Genomic DNA, 26,625 nt, shown 5'->3' on the forward strand with positions numbered 1-26,625 from the left:
TCTTCCAAGACAGTGACTGATAAGTGGCCTTGGCGGTTTACATAGGTATAAAGACTTGCTTCCATAAAGGGCCAAATAAAATGTATGACAATTATATGAACATCCAATGTTTCATATAATCCATTTTCCATGGTTATGTTATGTTGTCTTTCTGGCTTTACATACTACATACATAACAAGTTTGTTCGTTCTTAAAAATAGGTCATTGCCATTAAATCTCACATACCTTCCACGTAACTCCTTCCTGGTAGGTGAGGCTATAGCTCATGTTTGTTTGCTCCATGTGCTGCATGTCTACAAGGCAACAGAAAAGTTGGCAACAACCTGCATACTGCATTTCAAATGAGGAAATGCAGGAATATATAAAAACCCTTGCATGTAACAATGTCTTTGCCTGCTGGTTATTAGCCTCTGTTTTACCCATTGTGTGTTTTAGAATTTTACTGTATCAAAACAAATGTTCACTGCTAGAGTCAGTGGAAGCCCGGCTTCAGATAATCTATATGGGTGATATTTTAATTTAACTTTTTAAAAATATGATGTGCACACACACACACACACACACACACACACACACACACACACACACACACACACACACACACACACACACACACACACACACACACAACACGGCTGTATGTGTTCCCTCTGCTGTTGTCCCTTTTTCCCCTCTCCAGTAGCTCTGCCCAGGTGTGCTTCATTGCTCAACACAACCAGGTGCACCCGACCTGGGAAGGAAGTGCTTAAAAGCTCCTGTGCCAGCAGCAGAAGGAGGAGGCCTCAGGCATGAGCACTGCTGGTCTTGCTGCCTCTCAGCCAAGGATTTTATTGTGTTGTTTGTATGTTTTAATTTAATTAATCCTATGGACTTGATTATTTTAAAGATGTATTCTGAGGTTGATTTTGGTCAGTGGTGGATTTTTGTTAGCCCCATAGAGCTGCCTAAAGGTGTGGCATAACACACACAGACACACATACACAAACACACACATGCACATTTATAGTGATAATAAGCTTGTGCACTCTTAAATAGAAGATGTTCAATCGGACAAAATGAAATGGCTGCACAAAATCTGTCCCTTGAATATGTATTGGAGGGAGAGAGTGAGAGTTTGGATTATTAAAGGCCCTGGTGCCACCAGGTGGTATAATCCATCCACTACAATTGTACACTACTAAAATTGAATTAGTGTATTTAGTGTGCCAAAGTAGTGGAAGGACTTTTCAGATTCTGTACTTATGTAAAAGTTGCAATACCACGATGCAAAAACACTCTTTAAGTGAAAGTCCTGCTTTTAAAACTTCACTGAAGTTGAAGTATTATCAGCAAATTGTATCAAAAATAAAAGTACTTGTTTTTCAGGATAATTTGGTATAACATTAGTGTTATATTAGGATTAGGGCTGTCAAGCTATTACATTTTTTTAAATCAAATAAATTACATACTTTGTGATTAATTAATCTAAATTAATCACATATATCAACATTTGCTGTGAGAAGCATTTCAAAATATTCAAATAGTTTTTTGAAAGATGAGTGAATCAATGAGTAGCATTATAAACGTCAACATGTCTTTTATTTCAATACTATTTCTCCAATATCTTGTATGCCACAATTATCTTAGACAACACAGACCAACAGTTTGGAATAAAGTGCAATTTCAAATTGGGCATAACATCTTTCATTGCACAATAAACAATATCTTGTGTCAGCTTAAAAGTTGTGTCATTTGACGCCATCTGTAAAGCCTCCGTTAACCCCCTGTCCTCTACCGCCTGCAGTCCATTGAGTTATTTATCTGTCACAGGTAGACCGACTCATTCTGCGTCTGAATGCCTGATCGAGTGTATGACGAGACTGGTCGCTCACTTTAGACTCAGCTAGCTGCTCAGTGCTTTGCGTTGAGGTGATAGTTCAGCTTGAAGTTCTCCAATGGGATGAACAGTCTTTGCTGCAGGAATCGCACAGAACGGAGCATCAACAGTTACATCCGGGAGTTTATTAAATGCAAACTTTCCATTCACTGGGCCAAGTAACGTTTTCTCATCCGCTTCCATCATGTTGACGAGGCTGCTGTGGCCGCGCAGCGTCGGTTGACGTAAAGGGTCAAGGGTCATCTAAGAGCGCGATTAATCGTGATTAATCTGTGATTAATTAACGCACTAATTTGGCAGCCCTAATTAGGATATATGATATGTTTGCATTATTGTATTATCACTGATGTATTAATGTGTAAACAGAAGTTAAATTATGAAGTTGGTCAAGCTGAAGCTGACGCTTAGGCTTCATACTACGGTTGGGTAGTTTACTCTTTAACAATGCATCATATTGATGCGACAGCAACGCTGGTATGGTTTTCAATTTTTGAATCTGTGTATTTGTCATCTCAAAATGTGCTCCTGGAGACGCCTACTTTAGCGGGAAATACTTTGTCAGGTGTTTATATTACTGGCTGTCTGTCTTGTGTCACTGCGAAAGCATGGCAACCGTACAAGATGCAGTCAGGAAACTTGACAGGTGTGTTGTGAAAATGAAGGCGGAGTTCGTAGGTGGGTGATTCTTCAACTATCGTCATTTTTGTGTCCCTGGCAGAAATAAGAAAAACTAAAACACATTTCCTATTTTTTGTTTTTGTGACACTCACCTAACACCAAAAGGAACATACAACAATTAAATCATAGACCAGTCATTACTTTTATTACATAAAAAGTGGCCTTTTATGTGTTGTTCTTGCTGTATATCACTTGTCCCTGGGCCTGATTTTGGACATTCAAACCTGCTAAGTTTTGAATTTAATATTGACCTAATATTAATTGTATGCTCAAATTATACATAAATGGCCATTTTAATGAAATATATCATGTGTTGTAAGATATATTAGTATTTCATGTCTTTTTTTATAAAAAGAACACCTGTCCCTTGGGGTCCCTGTCATTTCAATCACTCCATGCAAAATGTGAATTTGGTGAGTTTTTTATAAAGTTTTTAAACTTGGTGATCACAGTCATAGTCATGTGACAGGAGAGCACAGGCTGCAGCACAAAGACAGCTCCATGAAGGGAAGTGATATAAGATAAAATCTAGCTCATATATCCTTTAAATGTAGAACTAATAAGAAAAACAACATTGTGTATGTTGTGTTTATTTAATGCTAGCTCTAAAGAAGACGTTATCATGAGATTTTTAAACAAAACACTTAATTGTTTCATACTGTATGGCAACACAGTGGAAAAAAAATGCCAATGCTGGTGTTGACACCTTCTCTTGTTCTTTAAGATGGCACGCAAGACCACATCAGAGAGATCAAAATCTTACAGAGAAAGGATTAAATCAGACCAGGTTAAATACCAGGAGTCCCTCAGGAAAGATAAAAAAGGAACGAGGTGTTGTTAAATCTGTGTCAGAATTGTCCAAGAGAGCGCAAAGAAAAACTAGGAGACAATGGCGAACATGTCAACGAAACAGACGCAGGAAGTTGAAAAGAGTAGCTGTAGTAGTGAGATTTATGGCTGGAACAACCCCACCACAGTCACCAGAAGACGTCACCGACTTAAGAAGGAAATGGTGACGGTCGATTAACCGAAGCACAAAATGTGATGACAACAGGAAAGAAGGAGACAATTACAAAGAATAAGAAAACAATGCAAAAGCACTTTCTGGTTGAAACAATGGGAGCGCTGCACAAGAAGTTTCTGATGGAGAATCCTGAAAGTAACAGTCTCGTACAGCGAGATTTGCAAAAAGCGACTTGTGGCAGTGGGGTGTGGTTAGGGCGCCGGCTGCTGGGGAGAGACAGGAGTGTCCCAGCTGGAGGCCAGACAGCTGAACGGAATCAGGTAATCAGTCACATAATAAATGCATGGTGATGGCCTGGTTCTGGTCTCTTGTGGTAGGCTGGGTCCCAGCAGCGAGGTCGTTTGAAGCCACAGTGCACGAGAGCCGGAGAGCAGCGGAGCCGCGGAGCACCTGTCTGTGACCACCGCTTAAACGTGTCAATTAAAAGTCTGTTTGGTACACTATTTCGTCTCCGATCATCATTCCCTCTACGGTGGACAGGTGTAGTCCACAGCGACCATTCTGGATTGTAAAACCAACAATCAGGGACAGAGACACATGCCGCTGTAAAATACATGCAAATTGCAAATCTCTAGTTTATGGCAGACAGGCTGTTTTATCACAAAGTGATTAAATGTGCCAAACTCAATGACCTTACTGAGTCTTTGGCATGCACACATGCAAAAAAAGAGTGCATGTACAGGGAGTGCCATGACTGTAATTATAATGAACTGCAAACTTCTGCTTTTGATATAGGAGAGCAAACCTGGTGGTTTGAATGGAGAAGCAAGGTTGAGGAGAGGGAGAAGAAGAAAAAGGATGGAACAGAAGAAAAGTTTAAAGTTCACTTCACAGCAAAGGAAAAAGTCCATGGGACTCTACATACACTGCTGAATGATTTTTCAGACCTACTTAAGAAAAAGATGGGAAAACACATCTACAACATCAGACATCAGTATTCAGCTCTCAGAACCTTGAAGCAGAATTTAGGAGAGGATGCTATTATCTTGCAAATTGATTTTGTGGAGAATTATATGTGTAAATATGGGAATGAGATCCAAGCAGTCCATTTTGGTGATTCCCACCAACAAGCCACTCTCCATACAGGTGTGGCTAACACCAAAAATGGGGTGGTGTCGGTCTGTTCTATTAGCTCCTCAATGCGCCATGACCCATAGCTATCTGGGCTCATCTCAACACAGTGCTCCCTTACCTCAAAGAGCTGAACCCAACAGCCACAATGCTGCATGTAATCAGTGATGGGCCTACCACACAATACAGATCCAAGAAAAACTTCTTCTTCTTGAGCAAAATCCCCTTTCAAATGGGATTTCAGAGGATCACATGGAACTTTCTGGAGGCCGGATATGGAAAAGGCCCGGCTGATGGAATTGGTGCAGCAGTTAAACAGAAGGCTGAATCGCTAGTAGTAAACGGCACTGATCTTCCAAAAGTGCTGTATGAGCAGCTTTCAAAACAGCCATCTACTGTGAAGCTGGTGTACAGTTAGGTTCATAAATATTTGGACATTGACAACATTTTCATCATTTTGACTCTGTACACCACCACAATGGACTTGAAATTAAACAATCAATATGTACTTTAAGTGCAGACTTTCAGCTTTAATTTGAGGGTATTTACATCCAAATCAGATGAATGGTGGAGGAATTACAACACATTGGTGGTATCCCCACCAAAAGTAATTGGACAATTGGCTGTTCAGCTGTTCCATGGCCAGGTGTGTGTCAAAGAGAATGAAACAGGGACTTGTACTTAAACAGCTTTTGTTTTGCGCTAAATAGTAAGGGCAACATTTGCAACTTGCTTGTAGGTTTCAGCACTTTTCTGCCAAATGATTTTATGTGCTTAAAGGTTAAAGTTTAGATGATGAAGTTCTTCCCTTAAAAAATTGAGGGGGGTTTTTGTGTCGGGGACAATAAAACTGAACATTGTTTAAAAATGTTTTTGTGACCTGTCATTTCCAACACATGCAGTCTTTTCCGTCACACAATGCCATCCCCATCACAACACATATTTTAACCACAAATGCATACAAATTGACATAATCACATACAAATTGTTTTGTAGTTTGGAAAATTGTGCAGTTATAAGTACTATTAATTAATATTTTTCGAAAACTCATGATTGTGCCATGTAAGAAACTTAAGCAAAGCAGTTCGAAGATGTTTTTCATATAAGGAATGGAGAAAAAAAGGTTATTTTATAAATCCTGAAAATAAATACAATTATACTTTAGGCCATCTCTGTGTGTGATATTTCATTGACCAATTTGAAAACACAAGGTATATTAAATCTTTTTTCTTTTAAAACAATTGTTTGTGGTGTGATGGAAATGATGATTTCCTCTGACTGTTTTAATACAATCACAAAAATTGTATATTATTTAAAGACATTCAGCATATTCACTATCAGGAAGTTTGAATAGACAAGATGTAGAAATCTAAACATATTGAAACATTTCTCTAAATATATTTCATTTTTTCTAAAAAGTTCCAGACCAAAATGGTCCGTAGTTGAAGAATCACCCAGGTGGGTGTGGTTCAAGCAAAGGCGCCGGAAGTAGAGGAGTAAGAAGTGGGGAAGGGCTCCCCCACTTTACGCCCCTGGTCCGATTTGGAGCGATGGCTGGTGTTATCCCATCGAAGATGGTCTCTAGTATTGCATAGTGTTGTAGTAGGCCTACATTGTTAATCAGCAAAGTATAGTAACTATACCTGTTGAGTAAAAGTAGTAGAGTTAAAGGTGCAATATTCTATTTAAAGTGTAGAATAAGTGTAAAGTAACACAAACTGGAAAGTAATACTCAAATAAAGTACAAGTGCTTTTTGCACTTGAGTAAATGTAGCCTACACATATTCTTAGTAGTACTACTATTACTAGGAGTTCTTATTACTACTACTCACATCGAGGCAGGGATTGCACATTTTTCCTGATTTTATTTTGAAAAATGCCGGACATGAAATACTGTTCTATGCTTGCTAGCTACGTAATGCTAGCTCATTCTGTTGCCTCTCCTGCATCTTCCTCCCCGACCAAAGACAGCCAAACACAAGACGCTGCATTTACCCGGTTCATTATAAGTCTGTAGTCCTGTTTCTGTTATTTGTTTAAGTAATGTAGAATGGCGTCGTGTTTTGGGAAGATTGTCGTTGGTACTTATGTGGAGATAAAGCGCAGTGATGGTAAGTTAATCTTTTCCCTGTCTTACTGTGCAAGTTGTTTGGGGATCTTTGTTGCTGCGGTGCTGTTGAATACAGCAACCGTTGTTCCTGCCTGCAGAGCGTAACGTTTACGTTAGCTGCACAAAAACATTAATATTAGCTGTTAGGGCGGAGTGCTTCAACATGGCCAAAGCCTTTGAATGAGCTCATACCTTTTGTTAGCTAGCTTCTCTGCGATTCAAGAGACATTTTCCGTTTGCTGCTACTTCGTATCATTAGACAACATCAAATGCTTTCAATTGGAAATTAACGAAGCTAAAACAGTAACGTTAGTGCCACTAGATAACGTTAACTACAGGATTTATTCTATCATGGAAGTGAAATCATTAGCTAAGCTAGCTAAATTGCTAACCAAGCTAACGTTAGTTCGAGACAGCAACATTAGCTTGCGGTTAGCTAAACGGCTAACACTAGCTAATGTTACCGGCTTTATTACAGCAGTGCCGCTGTTGTGAAACCTAACCACTATCCATTTAGTTTACTAATCACTTTCTCTTTGGCTGTAGTTTATGCCCAATGTAATAGATTTATTCAGGTTATTAAATGTTTACTGAGATAACTAATCACTTTTGTAATCCGTCTAATTGTCCAAAATCAAGAATCAATATTTTTTAAGCTTTTAACTTGCTATGTATCTATACACCATATACATGAGTGTCCTAAGATCTTAGTTACGACATTGGTTATTTGAGATAATTGTGGTTTTAGAAACGTTCATGTTTTCATTATGACAAGGACATCATATTTAGGTCATGTGAACTACGTTAGTGTATGATTATTTGTGTATGAAATGGCAGCTCTGTGCCTACTTCTTTACAGAAGCACTGCACAAACTGTCATCAGAAAGAAGCAGAGATTATAATACACTAACTTTAACTTTATGTTTTTTCAAGAGTTAACAAATGAGTAGACAGGGGAGGAGGCTTGTTGTATGCCTCTTCTTTGTTTGAACATAAGCTTTACTGTGTCTGCTCTATGTAGTTATAGAGCATTGCTTCAGGGACAGGCCGCCAAAGATGACTGGAAAGTTTGTGCTATTCCTCCTAACCCTTCCAGGATTAGGCTACACCCAAAAAAAAAAGTAAACAATAAATACTTTTTTAACAAAACACTTGATATAGTAATATAAATAAACTGTTCAAAGCTGATGGCACCGGTGGCTTTTTAACTGTTGTTGCTGTATAATGATATCCTTAACACCATCATCCCTGAAGCATTTGATTATACAGTCCTCCTCACTACTCAAGTCAGGGGTGAGATGTGAAAGAAATACTCAGGAGGCTTAGAAAGAAGAGTGGTTCTGTCTATCCGTTTCCCTGCTGGTTGGTGTTTCATCCAGAGCAGGGATTGCCCTCTCTCTGGGGAGTTGGTGGATGGGCTGGTTCAGATTCAGGCCACCACCCCATCTGTTGCAGCCAGCTCCCTAGATTATGCCAGGAGTTTCTCTCACTCCCCCTGCGTTATCCTTTTCAATGCCAGTCCTGATCAGAGCAAAATCTCACAGAGAATTATTTTGTACTATTGAGTAGATAAAATAAAGTTGTTATTTTATCCGTTTAATGCCATAATAGAGTCCCTGTTTAATGTTGGACATGGATTATCGGTTGCTATTTGGCTTTTCAATTTTAAAAGGCATATGTCACCCACCAGCTTAGTGATTATGAACTGCATCATATTTCTCAATCTGTGTCATGATTACACAGTTTCATCAATGAGTGCATTGGGTTTTGTAATGAAACTGTTGCTTTGAAGGCTATTATTGTTCCTTGGACTTGAACCACACCCTCTTAAGCCCCTCATCTACTGGTAGCTGTCAGCCTACTCATTCATCCAGGTTTTTTTAAATGAAAGTGGGACTCAGTGGGCAGTGTATTCAGTGTGAGTGTATGTGAAGAAGAAGAGGCAGGCAGGCCAGTACCCTTTACTGATTTTTGGAGAGAAATGTAATGTCAGCAAAGTCAGACTGTACAGCTAAACAGTGTGTCTGGATCTTGTAGATATAAAGTGCCACCAGACGGATGATGTGCCCTTTTTACTTTCGCTAAAACAATTAATGATTAACTAGTCAACTGGCATAATCAAATTGTCAATTTAAAAACACTAAATATTGCGACCTTGCTCTTATGTTTACATTATGAGTGTATCATGTCTTTAACCCCATATTCGGTTAATTAGTGTCTTGGTTTAACTTCTGTTGGCTTGTCCACCTGTCTTTGGCATTCACACTCTCCACATTATCGGGGTCATAGACACACTGTATTATGTCAACAATAGAGACAAAGTGCTTGTGTCAACATACCAGGATGTAGCTGTGTGCTAGACAATAAAACAAACATATTTTGTAAGTCAGAAGGGTTGGGAAGAAACTGATCACTTCATGTAACATTTATACTGTTGTATTTTGATTGCTCATCCCCTTCTGTGATTCCCATTGGGACGGGCAAAGCTAAGATGTGTGTAATTTAGGTATAAAAGTGCTTCAAATCGTATGTTTTAAGGAACTTAAGCTTAACTACATGTTATGTTATGTAACAAGACATGGAGGAAGTTGTTGCTCTGCAGTAACTTACTCGGCATGTTGTTGAATAGAGTCATATGAACCAATAGGAAGGCTGTGGTCTCAAATGTAACCACTGCCTTTAGCCAAAGGAAGCAGCAGTGATTTGAAGAGCCTTGCCTGACCCTCTGTTGTCACTGTAAATCCTCTGAGTGCTGCAGTCACTATTGCAGCATCGTGTGCTCGCAACACTCGCTGATGGTCTAGTGGTTATGTTTCCAAATAGAACACCGGAAGGTTGTAAGTCGCTCTGGATCAGACAAATTAACACAAAGCATCATCACGTGCCTGTTTTTCTGCCACCTTTTACTGTTGCCAAGGTTGTTCGGTAGCCTACCATGTCACAGTTCAACAGTGGATTATTTGCGCTCATATTCACGTCTGGCTATCTTTACAAAGCACAGACCTGGCATATTCATTACTGAAGTACACTAAAGAGAGCGTCATGTACAGTCAGACAGGTGACAACCTAAAGGACAACCTGAATAAATGAGAAACATAACAATTGCAGACGCCCCCTGACTGAATGAAATATGAAAATACGTGAATCGTACGATCAAGGCTTCAAAGTTACCGGCTCTCCGTTTGATGGGAGATTTTAGACCAGTTACAGAGACTTGGAGAATTAATGCCATAGCGCATTGAAGCTGTGTTGGCAACATTTTTAATGTCGCCCATCTGTTTGTAGTTTGTTTGAGTAGTAATGACGATGTGAACTCAAGTTTTTTTTAAATTAACTTATGCCTGTTCAACTAGATAGGAGCTCCACAGTGTGTCATTGTTATTTAGCTCTCATAACGCTCTCATAACGCTGTCCTAACAACAAGCTTTTGTCGTATAACATTGTGACGTACTTGTACGTAGCCTAGACAAAGCCTAGTATATACTCTACCGTACACATTTTTCCAAACTTTCGTCTCTGTAACATGAGCTCTATAGCAATAACAGATTTATGGGGACCGCAGTCATCTCTGATGGACAGATGGAGGGTAGGGCTGGGCTGTAAGGTTGATGTCATTATTGTTCATAAATTTTTTATGGCAGGGGTATATATTACATTATGGTTTATGTATGCAAAATTCTCAAATCATTGTTGGATTTAAATGTGTAGCTGTATTCATTCAGAGCATGTCACATGTCATTTTATGGGTAAAATGTACACTTTTGTACTACAAATGTATCATATAACACTATTGTCTAGACATCACCAATCAATGTTAATGGATCAAATGTATGCATATCAAAACTAGTTGATGTATTACTAAGTATAGTGAAATAGTTTTCTTGTTAATATTTGGGATATGTCTACCATATTAAGCCAGAGGTTCTGATCTTCGGAGGAGCCTACATTTTCCCTCCCTGTTTTAAGCCATTTACATTTGCTTTTTTCCCTGTTTTGCCAAATAAAACTATTATAAGGTAAATCAATGGAATGTTCAGCAGTTGAGAACACTAAAAGCATCTTTGCTCGCTAGCTGCCTGCGTGTCTCTGAATAATGGATACAGGAACATGGTGTTTCCCTGGATTGTGCTGAGAATTTACAGCATACAGTCAGATCCACATGGACAGATGGGAGAGCTGAGCAGGCTCTTTACAGCTGTTATTATTACGCTGAGATGCTCACAGGCTTGCTGCAGCAGCAGTACTTGTCTGTATTATCAGTGATTCTCTCCAACATGTCATAATCAAACCTCGTGGTCAGATCTCACTAACATTAGCCTGACCTAATTGCCGCCGCCAAAATAAAATGTGCTGTTTAGTTTTAATGTGAGCAGTCATGATTTAGCTATTGTCATCATTTTTAGTGAAGTGTATAGGGCCAACATTAATCCTGATAGTTTAGAATTTAGATATTGATGGATACATATAATAAACTGTTAAAGCAATGGCTTGTAGTCCACTAACTATTACATGTGACCAAATTCTTCATGTGTAAAATAAGTTAAAACTCAATTTTGTTAGTTTGAACATAATCATTAGACAATAGAAATGTGTAGAAATTATAATATAAATTCATATTATGCAATTATTAAGGTGAAGGCTGCTAAACAATAATATGTATCTACAGCCCTATTTACAGCCACTGCAGCTTGAAATATGAGTAATGGTCCTGAGAAAACACTAAATATAATTAACTACATTCTTGAAAAATCATACTCCTTTTCATGTTTTTATAACTTTGCTGCATTTCCACAAAAAAAAAAAAAGAAGTTCTAAATGAACAGGCCTGGTTACAGATCTGATCACGCCTGCAGGTGGTAATTAGGCCTTCTGTAATTTACCCAGCTAAATACATTATCTTGCTGATGCACAGGGTAAGGTATTAGTGAAATCCATTTTACGCTAACCTGTGTGTGTCAGAGCAGAAACACACGTGTATTGATAGATATTTATCCTTGTTATCTCTTTCATTGCTAAAACATGATGTGGTGAGCAACGCACACATTGCCATTATCGCTCTACTTATAAACGATTCAAATATTGCCACCATTGCTGCAACTAAACTTGCAATGGCCCTATTGGATCTTTTTAGTGTCAGTCCGCCTATCTTATGTTTTGTGTTTTCTCTGATACTTCCACAGGACGTATACACCAGGCAATGGTGACCTCGCTGAATGAGGACAATGAGAGCGTCACAGTGGAGTGGATAGAAAATGGAGACACTAAAGGGAAAGAGGTAAATTACATTTTATTACCACTCATTGTACTAGCAACAGCAAGTGTTTTTTCTTCTTCCCCATAGCAATAAATAATGCATTCAAAAAGACATTCAGGCGCTGTGGTGATTACACAATCAGCCTGCATGTACTACAGTTCCACCAGACATCCCCCACTGCACACTGATGTGCATGATCCAATACAGCCTGTAACTCTGGTCATATGTCCCACACAGTGTAACATGAAAGCTATTTTGTCTTAAACATATAAATCTCTTGGATATGGGGGGGGTATCAGGTAATTCAAGTGAAGTCTCAAGTCATTGGTGTTGATGTCAAAGTCGAGATGCAAGTCTTTTTTATTTGAGTCAACATTGAAGCCATTAGATTGTGATGCAAGTCTGACTGATGTCCAAATGACTCAAGTCCAAACCTCTGCTACAGACGGTCTCTCTGCCATCAGGGTTCCTACGCAGTATAGAAAAGTATGTAATTAGATTTGTAGTGGTGTCTAGGTCTGGATAAGAATGGAAAATAAAAGAGTATGGGAAAACATTTGTGATTCTAGATTACTCCTATTCTGTTTTTTTTATATAAAATCGGAATTCAACCAGAATTTCTAAGAATAAATTGAATCGTACAAGTGTAGGAACCCTGTACTCTGTTAAACTGTAGAAGTGTTCGTCATGTTTTACAGCATTTAGTGGTTAATTTAATTCAGCTTCTTTGACAAGTGAAAGCAAGTCTTTACAATTGACCTAACTTAAGTACATATTAAGTACAGGTGTTTCTAAGATTGACTGAATATTTCTCTGTAAATAATGTTTTTGTTAATGACGCATGTGAAGTGTAATGAATACATGACTAAAGTGTTACACTGTCTGATGTCAAACATCGGTTAATTGGCATTCATGTAATCTGTTGGTATTAATACTCCTCTGTTTCTCGACAGATTGACTTGGAGAGTATATTTGCACTTAACCCAGATGTGGCTCCAGATGAGGAACTTGCCCCCAGTCCAGAGACTCCACCCCCACCTACACCCACATGTGTGAAGGTCAACAAAATTGCTAAGGTCAGTACCGGTATGCCACTCTGTCTGGCAACAACTGTAACAAATCGGTGAAATGTTATTTATATTGTTTAAACAAAGTTCTCCGTGTGAAGGAGAGAATATCTACAGTGCTCACACTTGCTCAGGTATTTATGTTTGATGGGCCTTAATATAGAACCTGGATCCTTCTAGGTAACCAACTAATTGCTCCTGTTAAGTACACCGTGTGTGGCACGCAGTATATTAGATAAGTGGATTGTCAGGTCAACACTGGGATTGTTTTGGTAAATATTGCAGTTTTGATTAACTTGCTTTACACTTTTCAGTTTTTAACATATAAAACATTTAAAGAGAAAATACTGTAAAGGCAATGTAAAATGGATCTACTCTTTTTATTTTTTGAACATACTTTAGGATGTGTGCATTGGCAGTGTCATCATGAAGATTAGTGTTGATAAATGAGGCCTCTGTACGAGGTACTAATCTGATTCTCAGGCTTTGTCTATTTCTGTATCTCTACATTGCAGAGGCAAGTGAAAGAGGTTGAAAACTGAAGGGGGAAAGGATGTTTCCTTTTTCAGGTCCAGAGCCGCTATGAAATATGTCAAAGTTAAATTAGGAATCCTTGAACCCTAATCCTCTCATCTTACTGTCGCCTTTATTTCTTCTTGCAGAACCGTCGGACCATAGCACCTATAAAGAATGACACTCCGTCCAGAGATAACAGAGGTTTGTTTCATTAATTTATCTAGGAATAGTTCAATCATCCTATCAAACTAACGGGCGCTTAAATCTCGCTGAACAGTGGGTTCAGCTTTAATACCAAGTTCATAAGTGATGGATCTTTATGGTTTTGTGTTTTCAGTGATTCCAACCCGGGCCAGACAACCTCAGCCTCCACCACCAGAGCCTGCACCCCCACCACCACCACCACCCCCATCTCTGCAGCCTACACAGCTCACTCAAGCTCAAACACAACAGCAACTGCAGAATGGTAACATTTTTGTTTGTTAACTAACCTAGACTGTGATCTAACCTTTGACATTTCTTCAGAAAATAGTGTTTTCATTGAACCAGTTTTAAGCCTAAAGTTAACTAACTATCCAGGGGTTGAAAAACCGGATAAAAAAAACTAAACATGCTATAATTTTGGAACATTTACAATATTTTTGATCGATAGATTTAGGGCCATCTGTAAAACCATTAATGTCTCATGTCTTTGTTGACCACATATTTATCACAGAATCCTCACATCATCCACTATCCAGAAAGGAGCTTGGACAGCTTTGTATGTATCACCTGCATGTTTCCCCTCCCCTCAATGCCGTATGGTGATTCTAATAGAGTCCCCAATAGAAACTGAGAGTCCTCTTGTCCAAATGTCTGGCAGATACTATTCCAAGCTGTGGTGTGGTGGTGAAGTAGCACAAATGCAATCCATCCAGCAGACAGGCTTTCTGGGTATTAGGAGAAAAACAACAACATCTGGGCTGCTGGTTGACTGCACTGTCTTTTCCCTGTCTGATTTCTGCTGAGTCACACACAAGCACACGCGTGGAAATGTATGTGGCACTGCGTGTTACTCCTCAGGGCTCAGACGACAACAATAACCTTTTTCTTTATCCTCCATTTCTTCCAACTGCTCGCTGTCATTTGATGAACTAAGAGGAGCGGGAGGGGAATGCCGTGTTCCCCCGCAGCTCCCCCACCTTCTGTGAGACAGTAAAACACGAGTAGCGTAATGCTGCGTCCCTCTTATACTGCCTTGTCCTGGTGCTGACCCAGCTCATCTTCTCCTCTCCAGATTAGAGCAGATTATTAATCCCTCTACTCTGATATTCTGGGTTCTTAGGGACTAGAGCCAACAGGAGGCCAGGACTGTATTAGAGAGCTTTACAGCGGGAAGCTGGGGCTGTAGCAGTGTGCCAGTGCTAATCAGATAACTCTAGTTTTTTATGAACTCTGCAAGCAATCAGAAGTGGCTTCTCTTATTATGGTTACTAAGACTTTGTGATTGACCTGAATTAATACTAATCTGTGGGTAGGCTGTGCTGGGCGATTTGGAATAAGCTTCCGGTTGATTGCTGGTTAATTGAAACAATTTGCTAATCATACGTGATTTGAAATCACCTTATTTGGAGTAATTGCAGGTACACAATGCCCACATCTCACATTGTGAGTGGTGCGTTTTGGCAGTCCCTCGGACTAGAAGGGAAGCCTTTTGTTGGTTATGTAGAGAAGGAAGATAGTGTTATACTGGAGGCACTGTGTGCCAGCCACTGCATCCTGCTCTCTGCTTCAGCATTTTTACTGTTCTGCTTTGTTGGAAATGGCTTGAAGTCTCCCTTCTGTTTGGAGGAGTACCGTGAGACAGGAAAGACTCGCTGAGAGAAAGATACTGCTCAAGTCAAAGGAAAAGGCTGGGGAAGTAGAAGAAAGAAAGGCATATCCTGTTAAAGGCAGTGGAGTTACCGTTTCTCCCTTGTCTTTATGGCAGCAAGGAGGAAGTCAAACTGCGTGAAGGAGGTTGAGAAGCTGCAGGAGAAGAGGGAGAGGCGCCGGATTCAGCAACAGGAGCTCAGGGAGAAGAGAGCTCAGGTACATCAATATTTATTCACCTTTTTCCTTCCTTCCCAACAAACTAAATATATTTATTCAATCTTGATAACCACTTAAATTCTTCACATTGAGATGATACATTGGAATGATGAAGTATTGGTGAATAATCTGGCACCTCACTGTCACTTTGTCTCTCCTTTGCTCCTTCAGGAGGTGGATACCACCATCCCTAACTATGAGATCATGTACATGATCCGAGACTTCCGAGCCAGTCTAGACTACCGGCCCCTGACCACAGCAGATCTGGTGAGTAGATGGAGCGTCTCCCTCTCTCCTGATTGTTAGGTGTTGACCCTCTGCAGCAATATAATAAAATGTCCGTCTCTGTTGCACTGTCCAGATTGAAGAACACAGAATATGCGTTTGTGTGAGGAAGCGTCCACTCAACAAGAAAGGTAAGGGCTTTTAACGGCCACATCTTAATGCGTTTTCCTCCAAAGTCTTTATGTGATTGGACGTCTTGCCTCTGCTGTGTTCCAGAGTTGGCCATGAAGGATTTGGATGTGATCACCATCCCCAGTAAAGACGTGGTGATGGTTCATGAACCTAAACAGAAAGTGGACCTGACCCGCTACCTGGAGAACCAGACCTTCCGCTTTGACTACGCCTTTGATGACAGCACCACCAATGAGATGGTTTACAGGTTTGTCCCAACATCTCAACAAACACACCAAGAGGTTTCAGGCGCTTGCTCTAATAGTTCACAGAAGTTACACCTGACGGGTCAATATGAAGAGAATAAAACATTGTTTCACAGAAATATTAACATTATTCTTGTTTGTGTACATAATGGTTGGATGTTAAATCTTGCAGTGAATAACTGTGTGTTTTGTCTCATCCTGCAGGTTCACTGCCAGACCTCTAGTGGAGACCATTTTCGAGAGAGGCATGGCCACGTGCTTTGCTTACGGGCAGACAGGCAGTGGAAAAACACATGTGAGTCAAACGCTTTGACTGCTTCAAAAAGCCAAAATGACATCATTTGCTAGGGATGAAACCCGAGTGTTCCTTTTTAAAAAGTTTTATTAGCCTTGCATATATTGTTTTAAATTGCTATATTGTATTGTGTACTGTATTTTAGACTATGGGTGGAGATTTCTCTGGGAAGAATCAAGACTGCGCTAAAGGAGTTTATGCATTAGCTGGTAAGTCAATGTGCAACGTTATTGTGTTCTAGTGTGTAAAGGTGTACGAATAAAATTAGTTTGGTTATTCTATTATAAAGTTTTTGTTTTGCTCTGTTGACATTTTAGATCTCTCCTCTTTTTTCACGCAGCTCGGGATGTATTTCTCATGTTGAAGAAACCCAACTACAAGAAGTTAGATCTACAAGTGTACGCAACCTTCTTTGAAATCTACAGCGGAAAGGCAAGTGACATGAAATCATTTCTTTTTTTACTTATTCAACCCCGAACTAAGACTCTAACCAATTCTGATTTTTTGTGTGTGTGTATTGTCAGGTGTTTGACCTTCTGAACCGTAAAACTAAGCTGAGGGTGCTGGAGGACGGGAAACAGCAAGTGCAGGTTGTGGGACTTCAGGAGAAGGATGTCAAGTGCACAGAGGAGGTCTTGAAACTCATAGAAGTGGGCAACAGCTGCAGGTAAAGCAACAGAAACGTTGTCAATCTTGTTGTTCGTGGTGCAAGACTTAGAAATATTGTATTTGTATCGTAGCATAACACTTATTTTTGTTCTGCATAAAATGAGTTGGTCACATATCGTGTAAATGTTTCATAGTGGAACATTACGTCCTTGTACACCATGTTTATGGCAAATAGCAGAAAGTCATGCACATTTTTCGCAGTTTCCCTCGCCTACAACAATTCTTTTTCTTGCTCTCTTCTTCCTCGTTTGCCTCCTTCATCTCACTCCCAGAACATCAGGGCAGACATCAGCCAACGCCCACTCATCTCGCAGCCACGCCGTTTTCCAGATAATTCTTCGCAGGAAGGGGAAGATGCACGGCAAGTTCTCCCTCATCGACCTCGCAGGTAACGAGAGAGGGGCTGATACATCGAGTGCTGACCGCCAAACTCGCCTGGAGGGAGCAGAGATCAACAAAAGCCTGCTCGCCCTAAAGGTTTGTGGGCAGAGATGGCAGCTGCAAAATACACAGTGATTCCAAAAAGCTATTTTCTATTTACGATATGATGCGTGTCTGCTTTCGTTTCAGGAGTGTATCAGGGCTCTTGGCCGTAACAAGCCTCACACTCCATTCAGGGCCAGTAAGCTCACCCAGGTCCTGAGGGACTCTTTCATCGGGGAGAATTCACGCACGTGCATGGTCAGTGTGTTGCCTTCATTAATATCCTGTGTCCACGTCTTCATTTGTCTTCGAGATGGGATGCATTTGAATGATCTTCACTTTCTCTGCACAGATTGCAACAATTTCTCCTGGTATGACATCCTGCGAGAATACCCTCAACACACTACGCTACGCCAACAGGTGGGAATATGTTGACCTACTACAGTGATTCGGACAATGTCTTATTGTCACAGGAACAGAAATGATTCAATGTTATCCTTTTAATTCCTCTATAATCCCCAGTGATTGAAATTAGCTCTACCAATGTTGTTATTGTATATTCTCTGCTTCCTCTCAGTAGTTCTGTCTGACACTCTCACTTTTATCACCTCTCCTCTCTTTTTCCTGCTTTGTTTCCCTCTGCTCCTCTGTGCCCTGGTGTGGCTGGTGCCGCTGTGTAGAGTGAAGGAGTTTGGGATTAGTCCGTCGGACATCCCCTTCTCTCAGGGCGGTCAGGGCAGTCGCTCTGAGCTCTCGCCTACCAATACCTTTGAGTATGATGACTTTGCTGCTACCTCTCCCAGCAGGTCAAGCATTTCCCAAAGCACAGCACGCATATACACACACAACACACTATGCATGCACTCCCTCAAGGTATTCATTACATTATGATATATATCCATGAACTAATTTTAGCCGCTTTCATTCACTTCATCTGCTGTTCACTGTGGAAATCCTCCACTGTCTTTTCCTTTTTCAATTTTTTCATCTGCACGTTGTGACACTTTTCATCCTCCCTCCTTGCTTTGACATACACTTTTATCTTTGGCTGAGCTGCGAACATAACCCTTTTTCTTTTCACTGACTCCTGAAGAACAATACATCTGTCCGTCGGGCCATATGGGTGTGTCTTTTATTTGTTCTGTGTGACACCACGTACTGTGAAAGCTGGGTGCGGTTAGTCGCAATGCATACATGGCGGTTGTGACTTAAGGTATCAGCTGCTGTTTTGTGCCAATAATGACACTAGAACAACCACAAAGCTGTGTAAAAGCCCCCGGGATGAGCTTTAAACTCTCTGCAGGTAATCACATAGTCCTAATTAATTAGCGCTGTAGCTGCAGGTCAGGTTCAAGGCGGTAATACCTTATTAGCTCTGTGAGGCTTCATTAAACACAAGCTCTGAGCATCCGGATTCCAGCCCTTAGTTATTATACATTCCTACAAGTGGCATTATACTGTACAGGTGAACTGGATATAATGCAAATCAATTTAGAATGCCCATTATGAGAATAATTATATTAGGGTTCAAAACATTTACAGAGCCAACAGTCATCTTTCCACATGCATGATGTCACTGCTGTCATGATGCTACCATCCTGTTTGTTGAACGTCTTTGAAACCACAGTTAACGCCACAATACCACAAATCCAACAGCAGCCCTGTGGGTCTGCGGCTGTGCTGTGGAAGAAACGGTCCCAACCAGATGAATGTCTTTTCTCTGCAGGGTGAAGGAGCTGTCGGTGGATGCCAACCAAGGGATGGATGGGGGTCGACCCAACATCCACGCTGTCAACCAGCTGGAACTTCTGGACGGGGACTGGCTGAGTATTTCGCCGCAGAGAGACGACCTCAAACTGCTCTGTGAGCAGAATGTAAGTACACAAGGTCTCGAAGTATATCTAACCTCGTATCACAAAATCAAAATACAGCATGTTCTGGTATTATTTTGTGGAAAATTAGGTCATAAATGTCTGTTTTTGGCTAATCCAATCAATTAGGTACCTATTTGTGGTATAGACAGTTTCTGTTTTGGAAACAGATTATAAGCCTGCCATTAAAGGGGAGTAGAGTTGTGGCACAGGGCATGTATTCCAACTTATAGTTGAGGAGCTTACTAGTTGAGATGTCCTGTATATAGACATTGTTGAAAGTCAGAAATTTAGTTTGAGATTTTAAAGAATCTACATTATTTATAAGTGAACAGTAAGGGGATTCACATTTTATCAGTGAGCTCAGAAAAGGTGTCTGTCATGTGTTCAGTTTATGTTGCTGCTGAAGCCATGTTGTCTGTGTCCCTTGTTGACCCTGTAAATATATTTCCCAGGAGGAGGAAGTGTCTCCCCAGCTATTTACCTTCCACGAGGCAGTGTCTCAGTTAGTGGAGATGGAGGAGCAGGTCCTGGAGGACCACCGAGCTGTTTTCCAGGTCAGAACACCAAAGAAAACATCCAAGACTCTTTAAATACTCTCGCTCACATATTTATTAAATATGCTCTTCTGTATGTTTGTGTCCTCTGTGAGCAGGAGTCTATCCGGTGGTTAGAAGATGAAAAGGTGCTGCTGGAGATGACGGAGGAGGTGGATTATGACGTGGAGTCGTACGCTACTCAACTGGAGCAGATTCTTGACCAGAAGATAGAAATCCTCACTGAGCTCCGAGGTATGGCTGAAACACATGTTGATGACCACGATGCATCCTGCTCCAGAAAACACTAGTCTTTATTTTTTAACGATCATGTCTTTTCCCCTCAGATAAAGTGAAGTCATTCCGCTCTACACTCCATGAGGAGGAGCAAGCCAGTAAGCAGATCAATCCCAAGAGGACACGTGCTCTTTAGAGACTGAAGAGTTTAAGTGGCACATACGGAAGCATAACCACTAGATGTTCGGCACAACTCGAGCTGTCTCTAGCAGCTGTGAAAATACGAATAAAAGGACTGTCTGATGTACCAACAGGCTCAAGGAATTGCATTTGTTATGATCCCTCTCCTTACAAAACTCTGTTCACTCACTATGGTCTCGTTAGAAAACTTAGGAAGGAAAACGTTTTATTTCCTTCGTGGAGAATGTCTAGTCTCCCCTCTGTCCTTTTTAAATTATTTTCTTTTATACTTGTGTGTACTTTCTTTGAACAGAATATTTCTGACCTGGTTTCAGAAGAGATATTATTTGAACATGTTTTTAAGGTTTACCGCACAAAACCAGTGTTTGAGTTTTGTTTTCCCTGGCTGACATATCTGCATGTGCACTCTGTGATAGCGTATGTACGCCACTGTCCACGGTTTTCATGCTTTTTTGATCCTCAGTTAGCATTGTACAGTCATCTCATTGAAAGCGGTCTCTTATCTGTTTTCCTTCCTTCTCAGAGCTTTTACCAGTTTGGAAGAAGCCTTTAACCCCACTGCTTCTTCCTTTGTTTCTTTCCTTGTGCCCCTGAGAGGTTTTTACATGTAGTTTGCTTCAGTCTGTGCCATGTCGCTCTGTGGCAACCGACTCTAAAACGTACCTAATGTAAACATGTTTTCCACCCGTTTAACACTTTGTTATAAAACTGAAACTAGAAAAAACGGTTAATGTATAGTGAAGACCGCTGATCCTCCATCAGTTATGTTTCTCAGTGTTTGCACCGGATGTAATGCTGGATGAAGTAATAAAGATTCATGTTTCATTGAAATGGCTTGTGACGAGTTATCCAAATAAAAGGACTGAATAACTTCCACACGCTATAAAACCCTGCTGACTTGGATCAGCTTATTCCTGTCGCTAAGAAGCACTGCATTCTTAGAGTTCATGTTGGTAAAACCTCACATTCCTTGGTGAACTCAAATGTGAAAAATGTATCTTGTAGCATTACTCAGTATTTTAGTTTTGTATTCAGAGAAACACCAAATAATGACAGCAGCTAGGGAAGCAATGTATCTGTATCCATGGTGACAGCTGCTTCCTGCTTTACATTAAGTGACCCTCCAGAAGTATTTGACACATAATAGCTGTAAAAATCATACAAACAGCTGTTTCTTACCTGAAAGGCTGGACATCTGAACAATTAAGTGTAGTTTGAGTTATCACACAGTATGTAACAAGTGACATGTCCACTGCCGTAAAATGTCAATACAGAGGTTGGCCAGCAGATGTCTAATTATCTCTCAAATCTTTTGAAACAATGAACGGGTTAAAAAGGCTTAGTGCATCGTCATCCTCCCAGCTATTTTATTTCAACCCTTGCCTGGCTTTGTTTAAAATCTCCCGCTTCTTGGTAGCAAATAACACTTCATTTCGGCCCTATCTTTGTTTGGATAAATGCTTAATTTCTACACGAGTTTTATTTTGAAAGGGTCTCACCGGAAGCACTAGTAACGGCTTTTTCTAAACACATTTATTAATCGCAGAAGTAATTTACCAAAAGGCATGCAAATCATTTGCTAGTTTGTAAAATGTGATATTTGCTACTTTTCAGTCTCATTATTGTAAATGTAATATCTTTGCACCTCAGAAATTGTGATGGCATTTTGACTTGACAATCATTCATTTAAAATGAATTGAAGTAATCAATAGTTGCAACCTTAGTCTGCAGAACCATTCAGTCAGACGGTGTTCCACAGACTTACTAAAAGTGTCACATAGAAAGAAAACCTGTGGACGATCTTAATTAATTTTTAAGAGACTGCACACTCAAATATACATTTGTTAAAGATTTACCTTTTCCACAAGAAGGTAATTTTTTTGTAATGTAGATTAAATAAAAAAAAGAAATCATCCATTAGAGATTATTTTCAATAAATGACAAACTCTCACACACAGTGGCAGGCCCTCATACAACCAAGAGGGTTTATCCATCTTCCATCTGCCAAAAGCTGCCCATGCATGCCAAGTGACACTTCATCTACACTCATAAGGGTAAAACAGCACACTCAATATGAGCTCTTATGTGTCCTCCAATATTGTTTACACATTTCATTTGGGTCAGGAAATTCAGGTCCGCAAAGCTCCAGCAGAGGAAAGATCAGACAATCCATTTCTTTCCACTCATCTGAACGCTAACTTCTCCCCTCTCATCATAACGATATAAGAGTAATAGTTCTCCTCAGTTTCTTCTGCCATTTAAGAAAAGTGGATCCCTGCAGAGTTGAATGCATGAAGCAGCCTGAGGATGAAGAAAACACAACACGTCAGAGCACATATTTATTTTAGTAGATTCAAATGAATCACAAATAAATAGGTAGATGTTCAACTTACACCATGAAGTCGTCAATGTCCATGGACCTGGCTCTCTTCTCACTGAACCCAACCTCCTGCAAAACACTCTCAATCTTCTTGGTGATGCTGAAGTCAGCTGGGACTTCCTGTCAAGGTGAAGCATAAGACTTTAGATTTGACGTGGCTGAGGCGGGATCTTAAAAAAATACAGTTTCAAAACACTTGAGAGTCCAACATGACCGAAAAACTACGCTATGACGTACCACATTGTGTACAGAGCAGTGAATTCTGTAGTTCTTTTCCAACAGCTGTTCTACCGCATTGGACCTGGAAAATATGAATGAACATGATCACCTGTTGTTTTCCACAAGACTTGTATCAGGATGACAGTGTCAGGAAGCAGGTACTTACTTGAAAGCTGCATTTAGGGTTTTGTTTTTCCTTACAAAGCCTATTCTGACCAGGCCATCCCATTCCTTTTCAGGAGAAAAGAAAAACACAACGTTAAATATTTACATTTTATCTCCCTGTTTTCACAGAATTAAGTGTTATTGGAGTCAAACCTCACCTGGAAGTTAACTGGAGGAGGAGGATTTTTCGGTTCTATCCTGACAACACTTGACTCGACTTTTGGAGGTGGACGGAAATTATTCTTCCCGACCTGATCAAGTGAAGATACATCCACATTCAGAAACAGTTGTTGCAACACCGAAAAAATCTTGATGAGAGTTAAACATGTAAAAGACGAGGGCTGTATCGAATAGTTTGAAGCTTCATTCAAACATACATTTAAATTTAACATCAACATTCAATACTGCGCAGCTTTTATTTTGAATGTCTATTTATTCTGTTTAAACTCAGTATTTCTGCAGTTAGAGATACAGATTAGGCTACACTAATATCATTAGTAATATCAGTGTTTCCCCTGCCATTGTCTTGGAGGGGCGCTGCGCCCCGCCAACGGAGCCCCGCCAACGGAGCCCCGCCAACGGAGCCCCGCGCCCCATCTGAAATTCAAGGTGTTTTTTTCTCGATTTTTTTTATTTTTATTATTCACATTGACAGGTGCTCTTTTATTAAATAAACTAAACTGCTTATGTTATTGATCTAATATATTTGCACGTTTCCGTTTGTACTGTCTACTTTGCACATTCACATTCTCTCCGTTTTGCGAAGGGCGGGGCTTCGCAGGTGACACACACACACACACACAAATGTAAGGAGTATTCTACTTCAATCCATATTCTTTGGCATTTAGTCTTTCAAAAACAATCTAACAGCACCATAAATTACATTTATACCACCACAATAACAACAAATCTAATTTCCCTCCCATTTCTTTAGGGTGGTGTCGTCATAAAATATGATGAAAACCTCAATAGAAGCTTTGCATGTACATTCTTTTGTTTAAATTCTGATCAGCCCTACTAAAGACGCCTGTGATGATGTTTCTGTTCCCTAGAGGCGCTGTGAGCATGTTAGACAAACTTCAGAGTGCACACCTTCATGAGATGGTCGACACGGGCCAGTAGCTGTGTGTTGATGGACAGTCTGCAGAACAGCTTGTCTCCAGGTTTGGCGACAAGTCGCATGGCAAACTCTCTCTGGAACATCAAAACGGCACACCTGAGCAAAAGCAAAAACACAACTGAGTTGCCGGATGCTCAACGTGGACCTACAAACAGTTTAAAACTGAGAGGGCCTCCGATTATTTCTTACCTGAAGAAAGGTCGATGCAGCAGGAGCTTGAAGACAAACGGTGACGAAATCTGCACAATTAAGAGTCAAGTTTGAGATTAATTGAATGATTGTATTGAATGACACTCAATCAACTGGTGCAGTGTGGCGGAAACGTGTCTTTACCTGGTAAGGTAAATTAGCCACACAGACGTCAAAGAAAGGCAATTCTGTTTTTAGGACATCTCCAATTAATATTTGAAGTTTGGCCTGCATGGGTCTGTCGGAAAACGCAATGTTCTTTTATTAGATCATGTAATCACTTTTATTTATTGCAGATACTATGCATATGTATGTGGGGGCACAGGGCTTCTGTCTCCACTCACGTGCACTGTACTCTTTTCTGAAGTTCAGCCACTAATCTGCCGTCCAACTCACAGGCCACGACCTGCAAGAAAAAAAAAGAAGCAATTTCTGTTATGATTGACAAACAATTATTTTCACAACAGAAGAAGGTGTATGAAAAATGTAAGATGGAGATAATTGTTAAAATGATGTAGGAGTGGAAAAGTTCTCAAACTGAAGAAATAAAAACAAAAGATGGAAAACAACATTTAATGAGGTATGGGTTACCAAAGAAAGGATAAAAAAAAAAAAAGGACAGAGGATGTCGTATGTTGTACAGATTATAAAGCTCCCGAGGCAAATGCGCGATTTCTGATTTTGGGGTATATAAATAAAATGTACTTGACTTCTTACCTTCTTGGCTTTTTCCAGCAGTTTCACCGTCATGTTACCAGTACCAGGTCCCACCTCCAGAACCACATCCGTCGGCCTCAGGGCAGCCTGAATAATATAGCCACAACCATGGTTAAGGAACACTGTGCATCATCATCTGTCAACAGTCTTTGTTTACAATATGCTTGTGCATGTGTGTCAAACATGGACTGTACATTAACTTCTCAGTACCAGAGTGCACCAGTACAGCGTACCTTCTCAATGATCCCATTGACCACCAATGGATTCTTCAGGATGTGCTGACCGATCCCGGTGTTGAACATAATCCCTGCAACAGACAATATAGGTACACTTTGTACTGGGCTTGTGTGATGTTAATGAAAAAAGCAATTTATATTATTATATTCAATTGTATGTCAAGTGCTCTTGGATGATGTAATTATATTAAAAGGTTTTGTCCCAGGAGTCAACATTTCATAACAATGTTTATGTATAACAGTGAAACCTGGGGATCAGAATAGTTGTTTTGTTGGCCTACCGTTTAATGGGTGAAATAATATTTCGAAAAACATGATTTGGTATTTATATAGAGCTAATTTTCAATTCAAGATACAACTATTATAGAAAACAAAACTTGGCCATAACGTTACTTAATTAGTTACTTACTGACTTCTGACATTAAATAGTTATTTGGTGTACACTTTGTATGCCGAAATAACACAAAGACACTCAAAAATTCAACAAGTATCTTATACAATGCAGTGTATGCGTTTGTGTATTTTCATTTAAGTCGAGTCACCTTAAATAGCGATTTTCTGAATTGAGTTTGGCGTTAGTCTGACAAAACTTAATTATAAGCGTCAATAACTCACGTAAATATGTATTGTTAACACAGGTGACACCTTCATCTCTCATTAATGTGTGGTCTTCAGCACTGGTACGTTAACAGACATGAAAAGTGCTATACATATTTGTTGTGGCGATACGAGGACGAACTTTAAAGCCCTTTTCTTCAGCAGCTGACAGTGATGTTTGCTATCATGCTAACGCTAACCTCTTGCTTGGAGAAACATACCTTGGTTCTTGACCTCTTGGTGCTGCCTGCTTTTCTTCTCCGGCCTGACCTTCGGCATTTTGTCTTCGTTTTATTCCGATTAAAGATGCAGAAATCCAAATTTAAAACAGTTAATCAAAAAGATATCTGTCTGGGCGCAGTAAACACGTGTAGCCTCCTTTTCTTCTTCGCTGACAGGATGTGCTGTAGGGCTAAAGTATTTTCTGTCCTCCTGTTTCGC

General features: G+C 40.1%; 2 protein-coding genes across 6 annotated transcripts; one reads left to right on the top strand and one right to left on the bottom strand.

Moving 5' to 3' along the window:
* The first annotated feature begins 6,200 nt into the window (after window positions 1-6,200).
* Window positions 6,201-21,392, top strand: LOC115013245 (kinesin-like protein KIF2A). Of its 5 annotated transcripts, none has more exons than XM_029439369.1 (22): window positions 6,201-6,227; window positions 11,941-12,035; window positions 12,968-13,090; window positions 13,744-13,798; window positions 13,935-14,063; window positions 14,313-14,357; window positions 15,567-15,667; window positions 15,839-15,934; window positions 16,029-16,083; window positions 16,169-16,331; window positions 16,534-16,624; window positions 16,770-16,833; window positions 16,965-17,056; window positions 17,149-17,291; window positions 17,566-17,770; window positions 17,864-17,974; window positions 18,069-18,136; window positions 18,397-18,522; window positions 19,443-19,590; window positions 20,043-20,144; window positions 20,243-20,378; window positions 20,471-21,392. In XM_029439369.1, the coding sequence occupies exons 2-22, from the start codon at window positions 11,958-11,960 to the stop codon at window positions 20,554-20,556; spliced, it is 2,217 nt and encodes a 738-aa protein (XP_029295229.1). In that variant the 5' UTR covers window positions 6,201-6,227; window positions 11,941-11,957; the 3' UTR covers window positions 20,557-21,392. The 5 variants fall into 5 exon arrangements, with proteins under 5 accessions (XP_029295229.1, XP_029295227.1, XP_029295228.1 ...); XM_029439367.1 differs by lacking the exon at window positions 6,201-6,227 and adding an exon at window positions 6,319-6,761; XM_029439368.1 differs by lacking the exons at window positions 6,201-6,227; window positions 14,313-14,357 and adding an exon at window positions 6,321-6,761.
* A 153-nt stretch (window positions 21,393-21,545) lies between these two features.
* dimt1l (DIM1 dimethyladenosine transferase 1-like (S. cerevisiae)) lies at window positions 21,546-26,619 on the bottom strand. Its single transcript, XM_029439372.1, has 12 exons — window positions 26,406-26,619; window positions 25,585-25,658; window positions 25,352-25,438; window positions 24,979-25,040; window positions 24,779-24,872; window positions 24,635-24,684; window positions 24,418-24,541; window positions 23,484-23,576; window positions 23,327-23,391; window positions 23,179-23,242; window positions 22,955-23,061; window positions 21,546-22,862 (listed from the first exon to the last, which is right to left on the bottom strand). The coding sequence occupies exons 1-12, from the start codon at window positions 26,461-26,463 to the stop codon at window positions 22,820-22,822; spliced, it is 921 nt and encodes a 306-aa protein (XP_029295232.1). The 5' UTR covers window positions 26,464-26,619; the 3' UTR covers window positions 21,546-22,819.
* Window positions 26,620-26,625: the final 6 nt, after the last annotated feature.

This window comes from Cottoperca gobio, chromosome 9 (genome assembly GCF_900634415.1).
Source record: "Cottoperca gobio chromosome 9, fCotGob3.1, whole genome shotgun sequence".
Lineage (NCBI taxonomy): Eukaryota > Metazoa > Chordata > Actinopteri > Perciformes > Bovichtidae > Cottoperca > Cottoperca gobio.

What these genes read in the sequence shown, in the direction of transcription:
- LOC115013245 (XM_029439367.1), top strand. Translation starts at nt 6,701, where the DNA reads ATGGCGTCGTGTTTTGGGAAGATTGTCGTTGGTACTTATGTGGAGATA. An exon ending in CCCTGACCACAGCAGATCTG is followed by an intron (nt 15,935 to 16,028) that starts GTGAGTAGATGG and finishes TGCACTGTCCAG; the next exon opens with ATTGAAGAACACAGAATATG. An exon ending in ACACTACGCTACGCCAACAG is followed by an intron (nt 18,137 to 18,396) that starts GTGGGAATATGT and finishes GCCGCTGTGTAG; the next exon opens with AGTGAAGGAGTTTGGGATTA.
- dimt1l (XM_029439372.1), bottom strand. Translation starts at nt 26,463, where the DNA reads ATGCCGAAGGTCAGGCCGGAGAAGAAAAGCAGGCAGCACCAAGAGGTC. An exon ending in TCAATGGGATCATTGAGAAG is followed by an intron (nt 25,439 to 25,584) that starts GTACGCTGTACT and finishes TATATTATTCAG; the next exon opens with GCTGCCCTGAGGCCGACGGA. An exon ending in CAGAAAAGAGTACAGTGCAC is followed by an intron (nt 24,873 to 24,978) that starts GTGAGTGGAGAC and finishes GTTTTCCGACAG; the next exon opens with ACCCATGCAGGCCAAACTTC.